This window comes from Onychostruthus taczanowskii, unplaced genomic scaffold (assembly GCF_017590055.1).
Source record: "Onychostruthus taczanowskii isolate IOZ18803 unplaced genomic scaffold, ASM1759005v1 scaffold50, whole genome shotgun sequence".
Lineage (NCBI taxonomy): Eukaryota > Metazoa > Chordata > Aves > Passeriformes > Passeridae > Onychostruthus > Onychostruthus taczanowskii.
Window position 1 is genome coordinate 4,540,989 of NW_024502569.1, and position 23,148 is coordinate 4,564,136.

General features: G+C 45.7%; 1 protein-coding gene across 1 annotated transcript; it reads left to right on the forward strand.

Moving 5' to 3' along the window:
* The first annotated feature begins 20,340 nt into the window (after nucleotides 1-20,340).
* AMER2 (APC membrane recruitment protein 2) lies at nucleotides 20,341-22,197 on the forward strand. The gene is made up of 2 exons (XM_041416073.1): nucleotides 20,341-21,136; nucleotides 21,311-22,197. The coding sequence occupies exons 1-2, from the start codon at nucleotides 20,341-20,343 to the stop codon at nucleotides 22,195-22,197; spliced, it is 1,683 nt and encodes a 560-aa protein (XP_041272007.1).
* The last annotated feature ends 951 nt before the right edge of the window (nucleotides 22,198-23,148 follow it).

Below are 23,148 nucleotides of genomic sequence, written 5' to 3' on the forward strand. Positions count from 1 at the left end.
ACCTTTATCTGTACTGGGAAGGTTTAGGCAGAAACATACATGGGGATGCAGGCTGAGACTTCATTGCTAGCTTTTCTCAGGAATCCTTCCTCATACAGTGAAAGAAAGGGGAATTAGAAATAAATTAATTAATTAAAAAAAAAAAGAAAAAAAAAAAAAGGAAGAAACCATGGAATGTTCTGAGTTGGGAGGGACCTACAAGGATCATCAAGACCAACTCCAAAGTGCATGACCCATAGAGGGATCAAACCCACAACCTTGGCATTATTAGCACCATGCTCTGAACAGCAGAGCTAATCTCATAAAATGACTTATGGATAAACCTGCCCAGTCTCTGCTCTCCCTTCCTTTCAGATGTTGCCTGTTTCCAAGGCAATATACATTATAATAACGTCTAACCTTAAAATTCTCGCTTTATCACACATACTGATACAGAACTGAGTATTGCAGTCTTGCTGCCTTTTGACCACTTGCAAAAACTTCAGTTCCTCCATGACATGCTTGCTCTGGAGAGGTCCCAGTAGTGACATCCTGGGCCACAGGGGGTGTTTCTTAAAACGTTCACGGCTTTTAACAAGGACTACCACCTCCTTGTTTGTGTAAGGACACATCTGTGTGGAGAGGCAAAAGAGAGGGGTCTAAGGCAAAGGGAACTTCAAAGTTTCAGACTGCACACTTCACTGAAATGTATAATTCTGTTATGAGAATTGTGTACAAATTCTTGTTGCATTGTATAATTTCTGTGGATGATCTGCTGTCATTGTTCACTGCATGTCTTCATTATTTTTCTTAATTAAAAAAAAACCAAAAAATCCCTTTTTTGGTTCTCTCACTTTCCTAGTGACTTTCCAATTGTTTGTAATTTGACTTAGAGATCATGTTCCCTGTTTCTTGCTGGATGGAACATGCCTGAGTTGGGAATGTGAACAATTATTGTTTCAGTGTGTAAGATTAAATGGAATAACACCCAATTTCTTCACATGTGGCAATGCTTGTTGTGCCTAATGGCTATGGATTTATACCTGTGGTCCTACAGCTGATGTCCTGTTGCTCCCAGCACCAGTTAAATCATCTTAAATGCTCTTGGTTACCCACAGTGGTTTGGAGAGGCTGTAAAACAGTACACCTACAGAAACTGAGACTTCCTAAGGAAAATAAACATGCACTTGACTAGCACTCTTCAATTTATGTGACAGCTGATATTTTTTCGACTTTGTCTCCTGTTTTTTTCAAGAGCCAGAAACCTTACATTTTTCCCTGAATAGCCACTAATTAATGCACCTTGCATCTCTTCTTTATGTAGTATCTACACATGATCTCTGTTTTTCATGTCAACAACTAAATTTCTCATTCACATCATGTGTGAACACATGCAGCTTGAATCTCTGGTGTTTTCATCAGCAGCTTATGCTGCACTGTGCCCTTTCCTAATATCCTTAATCTCGGCTTCTGGAAAATAAAATAGTGACCTACTTTATTTTCTGCCTTCAGAGGAAAAACAAAGTGCACGTGGTGGAGCAGCAGCTGCTGTTTCCTGAGTGAAGAGCTGTAGTGCCCCTGATTCAGAGCTTTGCTAAACCATTCCTGCTCTCACATCCTCCTCTCCCTGCTCCCTGTGTGTGGGCACTGGCTGCAATCTTATCTCTGGTGCTGGATGCCGTCAGGTTTGTCCACTCAGGTCTGGACAAACCAGAAGGGATTGCTTCCACATGAGGATGGGTTAATTACAGGGAAAGTGGACTGATGGGCTGCAGTCTCCTCTGTGCAGCGATGACTCCTGCTCACGAAGCTGGAAACCTGCCCACAGCTCATGAATGTGTGCTGCGTATCGTGCTCCTGCTCTCTGACCTCTGCCTGTGCCACCAGTTACTTGGAAAACATGGGGAATAGGGACCAGTGCACTGCTTTCACTTTGGAACATGGAGGGAGGGGGCCCTTTCACGTGGTTTCCTCCCTCCCTTTCTGCAGTGGGTGATGGTGTCAGTGTTGACTCATCACCTGCTTGCTTCACAGACCTCTTCCAGTGTCTCCAGAAGCTCCGGTGCTTCACAAGGCTGTCATACAGTGATGAGAGCTAGGCACCAAAATAGAAAATCAATAGTATGCAAGCAGTCTCCTCCCACATGTGCTTTTGAAAATCTCCCCCACAACCTTTTGCATCAACACTAACCAGATTTCACCTATAAATCTGCTGCACTTAATCTCTCTAAGTACCTCTCCAGCACTCGTCTCTCATCCCCAACTTAAGCTCCCTTATTGACAGATGCACACACACACACAAACAACTTCTTTTTCCCCCCTCTCAATCCTCCATTGTTCAAAACCAACACAGGACAACAGCTCTGGCAAGGCTGTGCCCGTCCTGTTTGCACTCAAAGTAGTGACCAGTTCAAAATGGGAGGAGGGAGCTTTGCTCTGGCCTGGCTTTTGTGGAGTTCCTTGTGAGAGGCAGCCAGTCAACCCCTGGTCTCAAATTTGGGGACTTCTGTGCCCATCTCCAGGTTTCCTGCAAAGCCACAGCATCTTATCTGCACAATTGCACAGTAGTGGCTGGATGTTTTACCCTTGGCTGGCTTTAATGCTGTCTTCAAGTTATTGTTCCAAAACTGCCTGATGTAACATCAAAGCAGCAGCCCAGACAAAGCACATTCAGGCTGGGAGCTAGGGTGGAAAGAGGGAAACTTTGCAGCAGAGCAGTCATGCAGGCTGGTTTCACTTTGGCATCCGTGGCAGTGAACTGCAGGCAGGAGAGCTGCTGGTGGAAGAAACTCTATAGGTGGAAGAAATTTTATAGGTGGGAGCCTGGCTAGAGGGAAAATCCAACCCATCGCAGAATGCTTGTTTGGTTTTTTGGTTTTGTTGGTTTTTTTTTTTTTTCGTTGTTTTTTTTTTTTTTTTTTTTTTGTTTTTTTTTTTTTTTCGTTGTTTTCTTTTTTTTTTTTTTAATTTGTTTGTTTTATTTTTAACTTTTTTTTTGTACATATTGCTTGGAAGTGTTGGAATATTTAGACTAGGGTAACAGCATGAAGAGTTAACATAGTGTCTGAGATGTAGCAAAAAGAGATGACTAAGCTGAGAGTTCTAACAAGAACTGATCTCCATTTCAGATCTTTTTTAAGAGATTAATTATGGAATATTGTAGACCTAATTAAACATGAAATCAAGGGCAAATAGGCACAGCCTTACACCAACTAACAGAAATATCAAAATTCTGCTGAAACAGACTGAATTTCTGTACTTGGAAAGTAAGAAACTGTCACAGCCTCTTAAAGATCTCGCATAGATAAAAATAACAATAACGATAAAAATAACAATAAATATAAAAAACCAATAACAATAACAGCGAGAAAAAAGGTCTTGATACCTTAATTGACAAATTAATTCAATTTTATATTGAAGAAAGACTAATGACTTTCTACAAGCACAATTGCAGTAAGTTTAGTAGATACTAAGTGGTCTCATGCTAATTGTTTTCCACTTCCACAGCAGCGTAAATTTTGGGAATCTAAATTAACACTAAAATATTATTTCATCATATTACTAATCTGTTGAGTAGCTGGAGAAACAGAATCCTAATTATGAAAATGATGTGCCTGTATTCTCCCACAAAACTGGTGAAAGGAAAAGTAATGTAAATTGAGAGTCTTGATATTCAGCTGTTGTGTCAAGATTTAAGGATTTAAGGCATTTATTTGTAAACATACAAAAAAAAAAAAACCACAAAAACAAAACCACCTTGGAGGAAGTGAAATCACAAATTTAACTAACTGACAGAAATAATTCCAGGCTGCTCTTGTCAGCTGGCAGCTCTTGGGTTTGAGGGTTCATTTTTCACTGAACTCTTGTGAATCCCTTGTAGTCTGTCCAAGTCTTTGTCACTTAGAAAAACTAACAATTCTGGGTTTTGGGGTTTTTTAAATGAAATTGTCTGTCACAGACACATCAGTTTGACTCCGAATTCTGCAGTTACTCGAATCACGCATCTCCATTGCATCAAGGTCCCCTTAAGGAAGGGAGGTGCACAAATCAGTAAATCTGTGTGTCACACCTGAGCTACTTCTTTCCAGAGGGGCTTTGATGCCCTTCTCAGCAGCAGAGGGTGCTGGTGTGGCTGCCTTTGCAGTGAGGACATGGTGGTGCTGGTGGCTTTTCTGTGAGCGTGTGCTGGCTTCGGCTGCAGACATCCTGGCTCCTCTCCTTTGAATGGCCCCAGGCACTGGGACATCTTGGGATACAGCCCTGCAGAGTGTAAGTTTTGGCCTCTCATTTGGCTTTCCAGTCTCTGTTTTGTGTGCCTTTCATCAGGCCCAGCAAGAAGTCTAGTCACACTTCTGTTGCACACCAGCTTGTTCTCCCCTGCCCTTCATCTGTTACTCCTGATTTTTCCTTGCTCTTGTTTCTTTTTTATAACTGGCCCATTTTGGGTATTGTATTTTTTCCTCTGCTCCTGGAGGTGGTCCTCAAAGAGCCTTATCCTTTCCTGTTTTTTCTTTACTGCCTCAAAGCAATAAAGAACTGAATGTGTGTGCTGCTTTTGAGGAAAAGAATATGAAGCACCTGTTTGAAAGTACTGTTGAACACAATGTCTCTCATTTCATGCATGCATGGGAAGAAAATAAGAGAAAAAATCACCTGTATAACATTCCACCTCTGAAGGGTATCAAGGATAACTACAATTTCATGGGGTATGTGTTTGCCTCAAGGAATTTTTAAAGGATACAGCTGAAAAATGGCTGGAAATAAGGAATCAGAAACAGAAATCAGATTAAGGGGTTTTACATGGGACTTCTTGTGAAGTTTAGCCACTTTCCACACTGCCACATTTCTCTCTTGAGGGTCTTGCCTTTTAACAGTGGGAAGAAACTACGTGATAAAGATCTGGAAGGGCCAGAAGATCAGTGACTGGTGAGTTGAACTCGCTCACACCAGTAATGATGCCGTTGTGGTCAGACACAGCCAAAAGAATTCCAGCCAGCTGGATGGAATTTGGCTCGTGGCAGGCAAGCCCAGCAACTCTTGGGTGTTAGAGAGAGCTCAAATAGTCTCAGTTCATGCAAAAGTAGGTATATTTCTCAAGTTTGATTCAGTTATTAAACAACTATCTTGCCCAGATTTGTTTGCCCTTGCCTGGAAAGAACAAAAGAGAAAGGGATGAGTGTTTTTTCCTTCTTCTTACTCTATGCAGCACTGCCTGCAAGTTCAGGGATATTTCATTCCCTTGGTTTTCAGTCATGCATGGAAATGAGTGTGGAGCAAGGGTCTCAGTCACTTCCCACAGGACAAAGCAGCCTGAAGGGTCCTCTCCTCCAGCCATGCAGCAGGTGCCTCCTCTGTCTGGAAAGCAGCAGAGGATGGGCAGCATCTGCAGCCAGGAGGTTCCTGTGTGACTGTCTGTGCTTGCTCACTCCTTGTCTGCCCACCTGGGTCACTTCTGGTGGTGTGGCTCCAGAGCAGCCAGGTTTGGGGCTGACTTTCAGCACTCCTGCCTTCAAAAGAAGGTGTTGGACTGCTGGCTGCTCTGTCAGCCAGCACTGCCTGCACTCCAGCAGTGTCTGCAGCTTTGCTTTTCAGCAGACTGCCTTTCAGTGCAGCTGATACTCTGACACCATCACAGAAATGCCAGTGCTGGGATCTGCTGGTGCCTGGGATCTGCTCCTGGGCATTGCTTCCACGTGTCAGGCGTGCTGCAGCAGCCAAGAGTATTTCCCAGCTGAACTGGTCTGTGCTATATGTTAGAGACAGAAGACAAGGTCTGCATGCTGGCTTTGCTATATGGCATGGCCTAAAAATGTTTCTGTCCTCATCTCTTGCTGCTTTTTAAACAATTCTCCATTCCTTAGCCCAGCTGCTCCCTGGAGTGTGGGGCTTTATTCACACACATGGACGAACCCCAGCATGCACCAGCTCCTTCTGCTTTACAGGATGTCAGGAAAGATTACTGTCCACCTCAGGTTTCAATAACATTATTTCCATATTTATGGAAAAAGAAAAAAAAAAAATCACAGAATCACAGAGTCAAAGAATAAGCTGAGTTGGAAGGGGCCCACAAGGAGCATCAAATCCAACTCCTGACCCTACATAGCCATTTCTATTTTGATAACAGTGATCCACAATACACTTTGTGTTCCAGAGGAACCACAGAAGAAGCTTCAAAAGTCTGCAGTTCCCTTGTGCAAAAACTCAAGAAATGTGCTCAAAGACAAAACTCTTTCACAAACACATGAGCTCCCATTTGTCCAGCTGAATGAGGACGGAGGCAAGTGCAATTTTTTTTTTTAAAATCCTGCTAAAACTATTTTTGTCCTGATAGGACCACAATCCACATATGCTGTAATGCTGGTTACTAATTAAATCATTCTGAGACTTAGAAATGCAGATAAAGCAAGAAGGGATTAAACTGGTAGTTTTAGTATCTTTATGAAATTCCCAGTTGAATTTTACAGAAAACTGCTTAAATGAGCACAGGGACAGGAAAAAAACCTTTTTGACAATTACTGTCTACTGTATGGAGCCTGTAGGTTTCTAATAGTGATGTCTCTGCACACATTAATAAAAAAAAATGTTGTGATACATATGAGGTCAGAACCTTCTACAATTCAGTAATGTCCAATCTTTCTTTATGTGTGAGACAAACATATTCTTCATCCTTGTTACCAACAGATAATATCAGGTGGGGTGAAGATCCAAAATTGATGAGTGTGAGGTGTATCACACAGGGCCTGGGAGCTCCTGGAAGCATTGTGTGGAACTTGGGCACATTGTGCCTTTGTAGGAAGGATGCACTTGGCATTGCCCTTCATGTCCACAGTTCTCCTCTTCCCACAGCTGTTTCCCCAGGAGGTGCTCCTCTCCCCTTGGAGAGGTCTGAGGAGCTGGAATTAGAAGGTTTCTTTTCTCCTGCAGTTCTCGTGAGACCAGTTGGAAAGGGAAATCCTCTTCTGGCTCTGTGTGACACCTCCAACCCCATATTCCCCTGACTGTGTGCAAGAGTAATCACCCTGCTGTTCCTCAGTTGTCTCCAGACCCAGGGAATGGGAGCAGCAAGGTACCAGGATTTTGGGAACCAACTCCTTATTGGCCCCAGGGCTGGCCCCAGTGCATCCAGCTGCCCTCTCCAGCATCATCATCACACCTAAACCTGGAGCCTCACTACTCTGCTTGGTCTTTGGCTCAGGTTTTGCAGGGTCTGGCTGAGCTCTGGTTTAAGTCAGCCGCTATTCTTACATCACAACCGTGATTTTTGGTACTTTAATTTGGCTGTGCAATAAGATGCTTAAATGCAAATGTAGATGCTGAGGTTGTGGTTTATACAATGTCTAGATCTGTACTTCTTGCTTGGAAATGTGTACTTCTCACCTGGCAAGTGCAGCTTTCTACATCTCTGACAGTGCTGCCTTACACAACCAGGACCCCAGGGTTCTGCTTGATCCTGGTGCTACAGCTGTGGTATAAAAATAACTAACTACACTCTGGAGCCCTGCCTTTGTCATTTAGCCTGGTAGTGTGATTGTCCAGCTAAGGCTTATAGCAGGAAACCCCCTGTAAAGAACAACACACTGGACAGAGATTTGTAGTGGCGTGTTGTAGTACTCTCTCTTTCAAAGAAAGAGAGAGAAAAACATGTTACCAGTGTGAAATGAAGGTGGATAAAAGTGTTTCATTATTGCTTCCTGCCATTTTAGGAGTGTTTTGTGTCATTCTTGTTCTTTTCAATTCTTAAGTGTAAAAGTAACACAACAAACTATGCACAAACACTGTATTACAAGATAATAATTTATCATCTGATGCTATTTAGAATTTTCAAGGACTTTTTGAGAATACTGTAGTCTCTTAACTGGCTAATGTATTTCCTTTGTGGAAATGCCTTTTCCCTTTTGATGTTAAGAAAAACTTCTCTGAAAATCTTCCTCCTTAGCTAGAAGCAAATTGTTTGCAATGCTTTAATATAATTGAACATCCATAAAGCACAGTGTATGAAAAAAAAGACTCTTAAAAGAAGTTATTGGTACTATAAATTATTAATAGAAAAGCGTCATTCCCTTTAAATGTTTCACCACATTTGAAGTGCAAAAGACAAGTCAGATGCTGGAATCACACCAAATTTACATTAGGGCTCTGTGATACCGTGATATGTTCATTATTATTATTATTTTATATGCCTTCTTATCACTAAGTGCTTTCCAACTGTTTAGTAAGGGAGCTAATTGGTGTTTTTTGGTCTTTTTCTTACCCTTTCCCTTTCATTGGTGCAGCTGAGTATATTGGTAGGGTTGGTTTTATTTAGGATACACAAACCTATTTATATTGGCTTAAACAGAGAGAGAAGGTGTACCTCATATTTGGGACTGAGAGGGGAAAGGCTGAGTCTCTCCAGTTCCTGTGAGACTCCATTCCAGAGCAAACAGACTCAGTGATTTCCAAGGACACTGACTCGAGCCCTTTCTGAGAGCAGCATTTGGGTCAGCACAGTCAGGTGTTCACACGCCTCCAACAATTAACCAGCTCAAACCCTCCTGCTTCTGGGAGACAGCATCCCACCTCTGCAGCTCAAATCTTCCCAGAGAACTGAAGGAGCACAGATTTAAGCCGATTCTCAACAGCTTTAATTAAACCTCAGTTAAACTGGTTCACATTTAAATATCCAGGAGATACATGCACTATCCACACTTAATTACAGCAGCACAGCCTAATGCCCTCTTCTGTGCCCAGGGGTGGGCTCACACTCGGGGGCTGCTGGGGAGCACTGTGGGTGCACAGCTCTGCTGGGCTGCTCCAGACCCCACTCCCAGCTTCACTTGCCCACCACTCCCCGGCCCTCTCTATCCCCTCCCCACACCCTGGTGAGCCTGGTGGCCCTGGGTGAGCAGCTGCAGAGCGTAGGGAAGGCAGGTGGGGAGCCCAGGGCCACCCCAGCACGCCACTGCCCTGCTGCTGAGGAGAAGCTGCTTGTATGGGCACAGGAGCGATGGAGGCTGGTGGTGCCCGGCACTGCCTGCAGCCATATGGCTGCTCCAGGGGCTTCCTGGCACAGCCCCCAGCAAATCCTCTTAGTTCAGCTTCACCCTCTTTCTTGCCTCTTTGATGTCAGTCTTGCCTTGGTCCCTGCTCCAGTCCCAATTCCCACTGCAAGCTCTCATGGTCAGACTGTGGTTGTGTCCCTGGCGCTCTCATGGCCCGGCCACAGCTCAAGGATGGGACGCTGAGGTTATATCTGCTCTCTGCACAGGGTTCTGTCTGGTAGTGAGACACCAGGCACAAAACAGCCTGCATGCATGCCACTAAACCATCTTGCCCCTCAGACCCAGTGGCTGTATCCAAACTGCCTTGCCTGCTGCTCTGGTAGCTGTCGTGGGCAACCAACGGAGATGCACAAAGCCAAGGAGAGCAAAAAGTGTACTCTGTGATGAGGGGCACTGCCTGGCAAAAAAGACCAGGAATGAAGAACTTAAATTGGCTGCTGATTCTCTGCTTTGCTAAGTTATCAGTTTGTCTCCCTGTGTCACAAGCAGGCACCAAACACAAACCTATTCTGTTTGTCTCCCTGTGTCACAAGCAGGCACTAAACACAAACCTATTTCCCTAAAGCTGTTACGAGGGTTCTTGTTGAAAATTTGATCAAGAAAGTGAAAAGCAGTAATTAAAATGTTCTTATATAGAGTGGAAGTAGGTACAGAGTGTTACATGTCAGAAAGGGTGTGTTCACATTAGCAACAGGCCATTGCAATTTATTCTGTTTCTCAAAATCTAGGTAAGAGAACAAAAATACCTGCTGATCTCTTTTTCTGTTTTGAAACAGCGTAATAAAAAAACATCTGCTAAAACTAATGACTGCATTTGCATAGATTACATGTGACAATCCAGCACACAACAGGGTGTCCTGCAGACAACAAGCCACAAGGGTGATGCACTTCTCTGGCATTTGTTGCCATAAGTCAGCAACACTTCTACAATAATAGCATCAGCTACCTTCCAGGAGGGCTTGGCTAACAGTGGCACAGAAAATTACTGGCTCCCTCTTGCTTTCCAAGATGAAAGGTGTAGGGCGCTCTCCTGCCAAGTGTGGAGGAGCAGTGGAGGAGGGGAAACAGATGTCATGGAGGCACCCAGCAAAACCTCTTGGCTCTGGAATAGTGGGGGGAAGGCTGAGGGAGGCTGAGGGAGGCTGAGCCCTGGTGCCCAGCAGCGGGGGCACAGGGCTGGCCACAGAGAGCACAGGCAGGCTGAGCACAGCCCTACCATCAGCCAGGCTCAGGGAGGGCCGGCGCCTGCCATGGGGCAGCATGGCTGGATGCCATCAAGAGTTGGAGGAGAAAAAAATGGCTCCTTTGTGTTTTCAGCACAGTGGTTGAGTTTTATGGCATCGCTTTGTTATTCTTGCAGCACTGGCTATGAACAAATAAAAGACGACAATTTATATCCTAAGGCAAACTGGCTCTGATACAGTGCTATTCCTTTTTGCTTTGGTTAATTGGGCTAACAGAAAAAGACAACAGCTGCAATGGTGGGAATGAAAAATGCCTTTGCTTGTCCTGGTTTTGAAGCAATCAGCCTGACAAGGGGCTATCAATTAATCTGAGATAAGTGTTAGTGAAGGATGCAGATTGTTGTCTGTTTATCCCCTTACTATTTCATGGATTCAAATACAGATAAAAAAACTAATACCAAGAGTTACTTTAAGAGTGAGAAAACTGTTAGGCATGTTTAAGACAAGCATGAAAAGGAGAAGATCTTTCTGAAAAAAATGCTCTGGGACTTCTGTGTGTTTAGATATGCACATATCCATGTGTGCACATGTATGTTATGAAGCAAGAAAGTCAAAAGAGAGACAGGCCATAGTAATGTGTTTTTGAAAAAAATCAGGTCATTTTCTCCAGTTTGTTTCTTCCAAGTCTGCAGATCTAACAGCCACAGGATGCTTCCTTCTGTCCTGGTAATCCATGAGTTCAGGCAAGGCTCTGTGACCACCTGTCAGCCTATTTTTGTGAATCTCCACTGAAAAATTCCACAAAAATGAGTGGATGGTCTTGACTGTCCCATTTGATAGATACAACACCTTTTGGATCAGTGCGTAATTTTCCCGTTGGGATTTGCTGGAAGCAGGAGATGATATGCCCTGGCCAGGAACCAAGAGAAATGGGCTTTTCCCAATCAGCCAGAGATACTGGGCAAACTGGTGCTACTGGTTTCCAGTTTGCTTGCCCCTGGCCCTGATCCAGGACTGTGGAGTTTGGTGGGAGTTTTGCAGTTACACTTCATGGTAGATGCTGAACCCAGCTATTGTGTGTGGAAACATCACTGAGGAGAGACTTTCATCTTGCAAGAGACTGGTGAAGGCTTGCTCTGCCTACCAGGTACCTTACCAGCCAACTCAGAGGGCCTAAGCCTGTTTTATACATGGTCCTGTTTCAAACGGTGCTTCTCTGGAAACCTGTTTTGTCCAAGCAAAAAAAAGAGTAGGAGTGGAAGCCCCAGTGATTATTCCTCTTGGTACAAATCTATTCTTAAACTGCACTGTACTCCTTAGATATTTCAGTAAAACTGTCATAAATCAACACCCACTGCTTCGTTTTTCTTAGTGGTGAAAAAGAAAAAAGCAAAAAGAGACAACTGAAAAGCCATCCTTCAGCTGACATTCAGTTAGAATTGATCGAGCGATCTGCTGCCAAAGCAACAGCACTTGTCAAAAATAGCCCCATGGAAATAAACCTCTGGTGTTATTTGTGTGGTGTGTCCCACACGATGCTCCTCGGTGATAGGAGCATGTCAGGGGCCGGCACCCAAACGGGATCAGGGGAAATGCCGGGTGTGAAATTATCCGTGTGCTGCTCCACGAGCCACCAGCAGCCCTGCCACTGCCTCCTGCCAACGAGCTCACCCACGTGCAGCAAGGCAGAGTTTCCAGAAGGAACAAGCAGGGTCAGATTTCTTCAGAAACCCTCACAGCTCTGAGGGACCAACACAAGCAAAATCCAGGCTGCACCAAGCCTTTCTCATGGGGTAACCTTCACCAGAGTCCCAGTCCTGCAAACCCACGGCCATCTTAGCAGCTCCTGCAGTGCGAGGAGAAGGCACTGCCATGTGCATATACACTGAGCAATGCACACGCTTGCTTTAGAGAGGATGGAAAATGTTTTATTTCTGTGCAACAATGTTTTTTTTCCCAAACAGAAAATCTGAAAACTGAAAAACATTGGTTGCTATTTTTGGGAAAGTGGGGAAATAACTTAAACACCACAAATATCAAAACATTTAGAGATGGGCTGGTTTGAGCAAACTTAGGTGTTTTTCTCTGAACATTTAATGGAGCTCAGAGCTTTTTGAATAAGATTTACCCCATCCACCCATAAGCTGTCCTATAAAACATGTCAAATAAACTGCACCCTAAGAATACCTGCCTTTTGCCACATTAAAGAAAGGGGATTTAAGCTAACTAGCTGAGATGCAGCTGTTTACTCTGCAGCTGGTTAAAGCATGGGGAGACAAAACCTACCTTTGGTTTGAGATGGATGGAAGCCAGTGATTCCTACAGGTTTGCAAGGCACAACCTGGTTTTGTGTAGCATCTTATAGCCAACCCTTTTGGAAGCTTCTGAGGCATACCCTGTATCAAATGCAAAACACATAGTGTGTAACTGTACACAGGAGTATTTGCAGTTTTGGGGCTCCTAAAAAAAAATCCTGACAGTGAATTTTATCATTAGCTTTGAAAATCTGTCGTAATAAAAACCACAATACTTTCTCTCCTTTCCCACCATGTCCCAAGACACAGATTTAGTCCCAAAGCTTTTCAGTAATTCCCCTGCAGTCTGTGTGTTTCACATGTGCTCAGGTGCCTTTTTCCTCTTTCACATTTGGCCTCTGGGTCCTTTCATCTGAGCCCAAAGACTTCCACATTTTACCATGGTGCTGGCACCCAACTGCTCTGACCCATTTTCTGCCCAGGGCCCGGTTGCTCTATACAAAGTGAAATTAGGGGAGAGGAGGAAAGTGAGACAGGGCAGTCCTGAAATCAAACTAGTAGTGAATCTATCAATAATTGTAATGGAAGGACTTTTTAAAAATTTATCTGTGCCAGCTGGACCTCACAACAGCTTTGTTAGCTAATTGGGTAAGTAATTGTTACTTAAAAAAAAAAAAATCACATCTGTCTGGGTATCCTATTTAGTGAGGTTGAATCTTTAATTAAGGCCCCAATTCTGAGTTTTACACCTGCTGACACTAATCAGAAGTATTTCTGCTGAAGTCAATGGGAAGGTCAGAGATAGTACAAAGGTAAGGAAAAACCTCAGGCATCCTCAATGTGATTAAAGTTTTCTAAATGCTTACCTGTCAATACAAGTGTCTTAGCAGAACTCTTCTCCAAAAATCATGCTCAGCTGCATCTCAGCTGTTTGAAAAACATATTCTGACCCAGTATTCCCCGTGGTCCCCCTAATCTGCTTATACTCCTGTTTGGGCTTTTAATTACAGATAGTGGGGAAGACCTATCCCTCCTGTGGTACTATTGTCTGTCAATTCTGCTGAGTCTGCACAGCCAAGATTTTATTTTCATTTATTTTTGAAGTAGAAAAACTTAACTAGCAGAATTAAAAATAAAATTTAAGCTTTTATTATGTCTCAGATACTGCAAACACCCAAAGAAAAATGGCAGCATTTCCATCTAAAAACCATATTTATGTGATTTTTTTTAACCTTCTTCGTTTCAGTTCAGTCCAGTATATGGGAGAAAATAAACTCTAAACATTTCCAGTAATTACAGTGCAAGTAAATCTGGGATTGGGCTGGGTTAATTCTTAGAGGTTCTAGCTATACTGTTCCAGCAGGATTAAAAGGTTTTGGGTTTTTAATGCAGAGGGCTAGGACACTAACATATTATTAATTAGAAGTAAATCTGTCCCTTGGGGGACTACATGCACTGCCTTCATTTTTAATTTGTATTTAGCTTTAAGATAAATGATGGATATTTCCTCCCTTTCAGTTTCTCAGTTGTTTCCTTTTTTTGCTGTAATCCTTTTGTTTTGCATTGGGAAGAACAGTTGGATAACACAGAGATAGTATGCAGAGAATTGATTTTTTTCAATCTGTTGACTGAACTGGAAAACATTAAAGAATTTTCTTTGGGGTCTAGTCATGTTTTGCTTCATTTTGGGCGAGTTACTATTATTTTCCTATTTTGCTCTTTAAAACAGCAAAACACAAGCCATTTATACAGAAATGTTGTTTTGACAACAAAAACTCTACAAAAATCTTGGATGAGCTACTGTATCCTCATCCTTTCTCAGTTCAGATGGTTTACCTGATTTCAGAAACCCCGTGATTCTTTTGTTCAACCTGAACATCCATTTCTTGCTGACCATTTTTTTTCTCTCTGAAGTTGCACCCAGAAGGGATGTTGGGACTGAGGGACATTAATACAAAACAGTGTGGCCACAGGATTCCTTTCACGTGCAGAGGAGTTGTTGGACTTTGCTGCAAGGATGTTCCCAGGGAGGACAAGTATTCCTTCTCATTAAGTCCTCACTAGGAGGTCTCAGGTCTGACACACAGTCTGCCAGGCTCATGAAATGAGACTTCCTATTTTGGCTAGACTGGGACAGTGTTTAAACATGTGAAAAGTTAGAGGCTGTTTTCTTCTTTCCTCCACATTTATGCTGTGGAACGGCATGGTTGTTACCTGTTCAAGATTCTGTTCCCTGGCTGTTGCTTGGTGTGGTTTCTTGGAGATTTAGAGGACGTTCTGGTTTACTTGAATTACAGGGCTTTGCAGCAGGCACTTTCAAATTCTATAAATTTGTGGAGTTTAGACGTAATTTTCTGAAAATAGAGTCCAGGTCTCTATTTTGAGAAACAGGTCTTGTTCTGCTCACTGAACACTTCCCAGTACTGCAGCTCTTCAGCCAATAAAACACAGTAATGACAGTTTATTATCTCCCTGGAGACTGGAGATATACTGTACAGGGACACGCACATCTCCTAGTCATGATGAACTTTGCTATCTCTACTGGTACCAGATTTTGCTGGTGACGGTTTTCCATGTGTTATTCAGGCATTTTCTGGTGAGCCTGTGTGGAGATGACAGTCTGATAGAGTTTTCTCACTTTATCCCTAATCTTCTGTGTGCCACTCTTTAGTCTTCCTTACATATATTGTATATTTTAGATTCTCTTAGGAACTTTTTCCCTGACACATCCCCAGATTTGAGCTGCCTGTGAGCAAGTCAGCCAGGCTCTGGTCATGCTGGACTGCACACCTCTGGTCTTCATGTCTCTGCAGCTGAGGAAAGCTTGGTTTGAGGAAAGGATACGGAAAATGGTCTGGCCTGGGAAAATGGAGGTAGGAGTAACAAAGCAAATTGTCCTGGAGTGGTGTTAGGTGCTGCTGAATGGGCTGGAGAGGCAGGAAGGAAATATGTGGTATTAGATGATATTGATCCATTGGGAGACAAATGCAAACAAGTGTCAAATGTTAGAAATCCAGACACTTTCCCCCATTACCTTTATGAGCAGCCACTTGCCACTGATACATGTTACAGCAAGAATGCTCACATGGAAAATAAGAGGGATTATTTAATTCCCCATTTATTTTTCTGATTTATTTTTTTGCTGCTTTTAACTGTTCTCTTTTTCTAGTCCCAGTGGCTCCCTAAGCAGATTTTAAGGTATCACTAGAGATCTGACACTACTTATGTCTCTCTTAATGAGCCCATTGATTTAGTAATCCAGCAAAGAGCATCTCTCCCATTTCCTGGTACTGTAATGCACTGAAGAGTTTAACTGTGCAGTAGCACACCTAATCATGTAAAACCAAAATGCTATGTTCAAAGTAACATTTTCAGGTAGTGGGCCTGTTTTCCCTATGGACACGTTATTGCTCTGGGCCTCCCCCTGCACTCATCCTTAAATTCTAGACCCTGGCAAGGTAATTATCTATTGCTTCCTAAAAGCCTGCTGACTTTCTCCCATTACCAGCTGGGGCCTAGATGCAGGCAGTGTGCCAGCCAAAGTCTTGCAATTCACATTGCCAGTGATTTAGATTCATTGCTTATCATTAAGAAGACCTACAAGTTTTAAATTGATGTAGCATCTCTGAGCCCCATGAAATATATATGCATACGTACAATTAACAGTGGTACTCAGTGGTCTTAAAGGTCTTTTCTGACCCAAATAATTCCATGAGCCTATAGTATGTGTGGTGGCTGAAATACAACCATAGAGAATGCTAACCAAAAAAAAAAAAAAAACAAACCAAACCCCTCCCCCCCCCCAAAAAAAAAAAAGAAAAAAGAAAAATAAATAAAAATAAAAGAAAAAGAAAAAGAGGCAGTTTTGTGTCAGTTTTCTGGTTTAAAACTGAGCATATCCTGCTTATGTTGCGAAGGCTGGTCCTGACTTTCTGGAGTCACAGAAACTTCACAGGAATGAAGCATGAAGTGAAAAGCTCCTGCAGAGATGTTCAAACACCTCTGTCCTGTCACCCTGTGCCCAGTGCTCCTGTTCAGCACGTGAGACAGCCTTGAAATACCAAAAACTGGGGCTTCTGTCAAAATGAGGGACAAGATGGTTTGCTACCTGTCACTTCCATCACTAATCCATACCTGACGAAACCTAGGATGTTATTCAGTAGTCATTCTGTGCCACACCCTGCAGTCCTTGGGGCAATGGAGAGCCCCTGCCTGCTGTAATGACTGGGAGAAGGCAGGGTGAGGCTTCTTGCAGCTGGTTTGCCATTCCCGCCGATCCTGCTGTTCCACCCGACGGCTGCGGCTGCGGGGTGTCCCTGCGGCTCCGCAGGGATGGAGCCGGGGACAGGACGTGGCGCCCCTGGGTCACTGGAGAAGGCGCCGTGGTCGGAAACGAGCAAAGCCCTGGCTTGCTGAGGATCACAGCACAGGTCAGTGGTGGAGCCAAGGATGAGAGCTGGACCAGCAGTCTGTGACAGTGACCTTTAATAGGCAGCTCAAAAGAGCTGCAGGGTACGTCCAGGAAACGAGCCTTCATGATAAAGTCCTTAATTGCTATTAAAAAAAATTACCTATAAATGCTACATTTTTTATATTACCCTTTTTGAAGATTTTTTTTTTTAATATAGTGTTTCTTGTCTGGTTTTCTTCATTCATACTCAATCTAAACATTAAAAAAAAAAATCCACCTTGTAGAACAGACCATTTGTGATATCCCCTTCAGGTAGAATAAAACCTGCTGGTGTGGCCGTGCTGTGCAGCTCAGCATGGGAGCTCTTCCACCACATCAGAAGCCCCTCAGGCTAAGCCAGGTCGGAGGGAATGCAGTAGGAACAGCTCTCCCATCACCAGTGGCTCAGCTGCCCCTCGTCTGCATGTCATCAGGAGCTTCCTGCTGGCTCTCTGTGGTTTTAAATTAGAGCTCCTCATTTGTTTTCACTTTGCAAGGTGTCTGTCAGTCGTTCTCCCTTGCTAAGCGTGCAGAGTTATGACATTTTTCGCTGTCAGAAGCAGACTTCCATTTCAGACCTACAGAGATTAAGGGAAGCCGTAAAGAGATCCCTGCCATAATTCAGGGGACTGAAAAGCATGTCAGAAGTTCACAATGAATCTGTAGATATCTTCAGGTCAAAACAAAAGGATAAAAGAAAAAATGGGAATATCTCATTAGTCACTTTCAAAATTCAGTGCTTTACCATTTCCTTTTTGGAATGACTATCCATTTCCATAGGTACTTCAAGATTCTTAAATAATGATTTTTAAAGTGCAAAAAGTATTGAAACCAAATGTATAGAAAAAAAATCAATTTGTCAAAATATTTCCCAAGTAGTAATTTCAGGTTGACTTCAAGTCACTTTCCTCCACTAACAGCTGGATTTTAAGCTGGTTGAAAAACAAGCTCTTTCTGTCATAGCCACAAATACTGACTCAAAAAGAAAGAAGGCACAATAAGTTGTCTGTTTCATACAGCTGTGAAGCATTAAGTCACCTCTCCTCTGCCTTTTATATCTCTGAGTCTCCTTCCATTGGACCCAACGATTGTAAGAAGAACTGGTGAAATACAAGGGATTGGTGAAATGAAAGTGGAAAACCAGAGAATTTTAGTTAGGTGGCCAAGTCTTACTTGTTAAGACTTTTTACCCATTTTTTTCCCCAAGATACATGTTCAGGGTTTGATCTTTTGAATTTCGAAAGTATGCCTGGCTCTTTGTATTTGAATTTTCTCAAAAGCATTTGGTATTATTTCTCTTTTATCAAGTTTCCTTCATTTGTGTAAAAAGCAGAAATATGACCAAGTAATGGGGAAACTCATGATGTGGTACCACTGATGGAGGCACAGTCAAGGTGAAGAACTTGCACCTCTGCGTCAAAGTTCTGGTCTCCCCTGTCTGTGGCTTCTGGGTGCTGGGCACGTTTACAAGCTGTACTCTGTAAAATGTAACTCACTCCTCCTCCTCCAGCCAGTATCTTGGTTTCTGCCTCATCTGTCCTTTCCTCTGTCTCTGGCAGAAGGCAGAAGAGACCTGTAAGTTGAATGATGTGCTCGCTCATATTGCTCTTATTGAACACTTCTAATTCTGAATGCAAATGGCACTTTTATACATGAACAGGACTAAATTCACTGGATAAATTATTCACAACAGATAATTTAACCTGCTCTCATGGGAGAGTGCAATGAATGTCTGATGATGTTAAAAAAACACCCAAACCTACAACTAATTCTTCCAGCCAGTGAAGTTAATGGCAAAGCCTTTTACTGACTTCTAAGGGAGCTCCATGCCAGTGGGCCCACACACGACTTCTCTTTAGTGGTACTCACTTGCATTTAGAGCTTAAACCCATATAAATGTTTCTGTTTTGAGCAGCCCACATGAGTGCTGTATGGCACAGCTGGGCTGCCAGGGTACAGGCACTATTACAGCTCTGGGTGCAAGCAGGTCTGCTCTGCAGCTCTGGTGCAGAGCACTGCCCCGAGCTGAAATAACCCAGCCGAGAGTTCAGTGAGTCTGGAGCCCAGGGCTGGTTATTTTGGCCAGGATTGTCTAGATTAGAGAAAATGACACTGAGAGGTGACTTCTCTGTTCTCTATAGCATCCTGAGAAGGGGAAGTGGAGAGGGAGGTGTTGAGCTCTTTTCCCTGGTATCTAGTGACAGGATGCATGGGAATGATTCAAAGGGGAGGTTCAGACTGGACATTGGGATGTATTTCTTTACTGAGAGGGTGTTAAAAACTCAAACAGGCTTTCTAAGGAGGTGGCTGATGCCCTGAGTCTGCCAAAGTGTTTAAGAGGCATTTGGACAATATGTGCTTTAGGCCCTTAGGTCAGGCAGTTGGGCTGGATGACCGTTGTAGGTTCCTTCCAACTGCTCTGCTCTGCTCTGTTCTGTTCTCACCTGGGATCGCTTTGCAGCCAGTTAAGAGTTTGTGGTCAGGGTGATGCCAGCCACCCTGATGTGACTGGACAGCTGACCATCATCCCTGGTGGCAATTCGACATGGACATGACTTGGGTGCCATGACTGTGCGCAGTGGCTACAGGGGCCAGGAGAAGGTTTGTGTGGAGGCTGCCACCGTGCTCCCCCTCCCTGGCAGGGGAAGCAACTGGAAAGAAGGCCGGGCTGTGCCCCAGCTTGTACCACTGCTCCCCTCTGGTCGTCGGCATTGGGCACATGTGGCCCCGGGCACTGCGGAGAAAGAGGGACACGGGGACGGTGAGAGTTGTCCTGATGAGGTGGGAGATGGAAAAGCAAGGGGAGTGGGGGGAACTTAGCATCCTTTTCCTCTGCCCCCGGGAGTATTTGCGTACCGGGTTCTGCCTGTGTGTCCCATTTTCCCACCCGTCTGTCCCTGTCGTGTGGTGCACTGGCACCTGCAGACCGCCACCACCCCCCAGCGACCCCGGCCCTTTTTCGGCGCTGCGAGCGCTTCGCTGCATCCCCCAGCCCAGGGCTTCAGCCACGCAATGCTCGCGGTCCAGAGCGTGGAGCGACCGTGCCGCCGGGACACAGCGGCGATGCACAACGCCGTCACAAATAAAAGCCGAGCTCTGCCCGCCCGGGCGCGGCACGCTCCCGGGGCACCCGAGAGCCCGGCTGTGCGCGGCAGAGGCGGCGGGCGGCGGGCAGGGGCCGCGTTATGTAAGGGCCGCGGGGCGGGCGGCGCTGCGGCGGCGCGGGGCGGCTCGGAACGGGCGTCGGCGGCCGGGCCCGCGGCGGCGGAGGGGGAAAGCGGCTTATCTCCTCCCTCCCTCCCTCCCTCCCTCCGCCGGGTTGCCATGGAGACGGGCGGGCGGCGGCGGCGGGGCTGTCACTGAGGGATCGCACCGCGCTCCGCGGCGGAGGGGAAGCCGCGGCGGCCGCGGCAGCAGCGGCAGAGGCAGAAATGGACTCGCACTGCGACTGTGTCGAGCCCCCGGCCGCCGAGCAGCCGTCGGGCAGGATTAACAAAACCGCTTTCAAGCTTTTCAGGAGGAGGAAGTCCGGGGGAACCATGCCGAGCATCTTCGGGGTGCGGAGCAGAGGAGGGGAGGGTAAGGGCGCCGGCAAGCCGGGGATGGTGCGGAGCCGGACGCACGACGGCTTGGCCGAAGCCGTGCTGGAGAGCAGCAAGAAGGAGGAACCCGGCGGCGGCGACGCGCCGAGCCGCGAGGCGCAGGAGCGGCCGGCCGGCAGCCTCGGCGGCCCCGCCGGCAGCGCGGTGGCCAAGTCGCACAGCTTCTTCTCGCTGCTGAGGAAGAACGGCAGGCAGGCGGAGGGCGCGGAGCCGCGGGTCGGCGGCAGACAAAAGAAGGGGCTGAAGGGGATCTTCAGCAGCATGCGGTGGCACAAAAGGGACAAAAACGGCAAGGAGGAGAGGGGGGAAACCTCAGACATCCCGTCCGGCCTTATCATGCCAGGGTCCCTGACCGCCAGCCTGGAGTGCATCAAGGAGGAGACGCCGAAACCTTTGTCTGAGAGCCCGAGCGGCGCGGGAGACGCCGGGCCGGAGCCGCCGCGGGAGAAGCGCAGCGGCGAGGCGCCCGCCGCGGCCGAGGAGCCCCGAGGGGAGCCGCGGGCCAGCAGCCCCCCGCCCCGGGAGGAGCCGCCCGCCGCCGTGCGGCCACCCGAGGAGCTCAGCCGCCAGCGACCGGAGCCGGCCGCCGGAGAGGTTGGGACTGCGAAGGATGCAGCGATAACAGGTGACATTCCAATAACGACTATCCCCCCTGTTGAACCTCACTGTGATAGCGGTCAAGAGACGGCAGCCGCCCCTGACCCTTCCTCTGTTGATCCACCCTCAGAGCAATCGATTGATCGTATTTGTTTGATGTTTGCTGACGTGACTTCACTGAAAAGCTTTGACTCTCTTACAGGCTGCGGAGATATTATTGCGGACCATGAGGAGGATGTGGGCGGCGGGAGTGGCGTCTGCGAGAAGAGCACCCCCGGGCCCAGCAAGCTGGGTGCCACCAAGAAGCACCCCACCATGGTGGCCTACCAGGGAGGAGGGGAGGAGATGGCCAGCCCCGACCAGGTGGATGACACCTGCCTGCAGGAGTTCTGGGATATGCTGTCACAGACAGACGAGACTCAGACGCAAGGAGGAGGAAGCGGAGGAGGGACAAAGAAGCCCGAGGGGTTGAAGGAAACCCGAGGTACCGAGGGGGCCCAGAACAGGGTGGTGGTGAAACGTGGTGGCCTCCACCAGATTGCCATTCACCTGAACCACAAAGAGGAGCAGAAGAGCAGGGAAAAGGAGCAGCACGAGGGTGTCCCAAACAGCGATGAGGGCTACTGGGATTCCACCACCCCTGGTCCCGAGGAAGATAGTTCCACAAGCATCCAGAAGGAAACCCTTCCCAGGGATAGCTACAGTGGGGATGCTCTCTATGACCTTTATGCTGAGCCAGATGAGAACCCACCAGCGGGGCCCACAAACGAAGTCCCCAGTGTGCCACGCTCCAAGCCCGTGTCTCCAATAAGGAACGTGAGCTCACTGAAAACACCCTCCAGCAGCGCGAAGGACTCCAAGATACCCATCAGCATTAAACACCTTTCCTCGCATCCTGCCAGCCATGGAGCAGATGCCAGTAACAGCCATCACGTTGCACACCATCACCTGGCCAAAAGTGAGATGCACAGAACAAAAATCCCCGTCTCTAAAGTCCTGGTACGCCGAGTCAGTAACAGGGGCGTAGCTGGGTCAGTAACAGGGACAACAGTGAAAACTGCCATGTACCAGGACAGTGCCAAAAAGTAGTTGGGTAAGAGGTGGAGGCAAACGCAGAGAACGAAGTCCATGTGGGAAAATCTGCATAGGAGACCGCAGATAATGAATTAGTTTTGCATCACCTGAAGAAAGTCACCTAAAAGGCTTCCTTCACTGTACTCTGTGGGCCAGCACTTCTGAGTCTCTTCTTACTAGACTGTATGGCTGAATACAAAAAGTCAACTTCTTTTTGAGCACTTTTTTTACATTTGTATCTTTTTTCTGCAACACTAAACACTGGGGAGGTTCATTTTTACATGCCTTTCTGGAAGCAGGACTTGGATTATGACCATCCTTCGTCGTGTAAAGCAGTGTCATGAGTTCTTCAAGGGAACAGAGCTACAAAAGGAGCGACATGAGAGGTTCTCCTATACACTTATCTTTTAATCATTTCTGGGGGAGGAGTAGAGGCTGGGTGCCTGGCTGGCTCTGGAAATGATGTTAGCCCCACAAGATGTTGGAAAAAATGCCAAGCAGAAAACAACCCACCTAACAGGTATTTCACCTGCTGTAGGAACGAGAACACTGCTCAGCAGCAGACTTGATTGACTTGTGTGCAGGAGATAAAACTAAGGAGTTAGGTGGACTCGTCTAACAGGAAAACATATTTTCGTTTGTCTGTCTGTCTGGTTGGTTTTGATCTGGTCTAATGTAAATGGATAACAGAGACACCTGACGTAGGTTCAGATGTTTACATCAATACTTGTCCGATAATGCATACAATCAGGTTCAGGGAAACATTTTACTAAATGCCAATATATACACACTGTCCACATTTATACAATAACTTGCTCGCCATGTGTAAATATATATGTGTTTTAGCAGATTTTTTATTAAAAAAAAAATCGCCTGTCCTTATTATCTAGAGTTTAAGCAAGAGTTAGTTTTTATAGGTAGATAATTTTACAGTTCTAAAAGGATAGAACTTTGTGTAAGTACCTT

Bases quoted from the DNA above. Each gene is read 5' to 3' on its own strand.
- AMER2 (XM_041416073.1), top strand. From the start codon at position 20,341: ATGGACTCGCACTGCGACTGTGTCGAGCCCCCGGCCGCCGAGCAGCCG. The intron at 21,137-21,310 runs GTGACATTCCAA...ACTCTCTTACAG, and splicing joins GAAGGATGCAGCGATAACAG to GCTGCGGAGATATTATTGCG.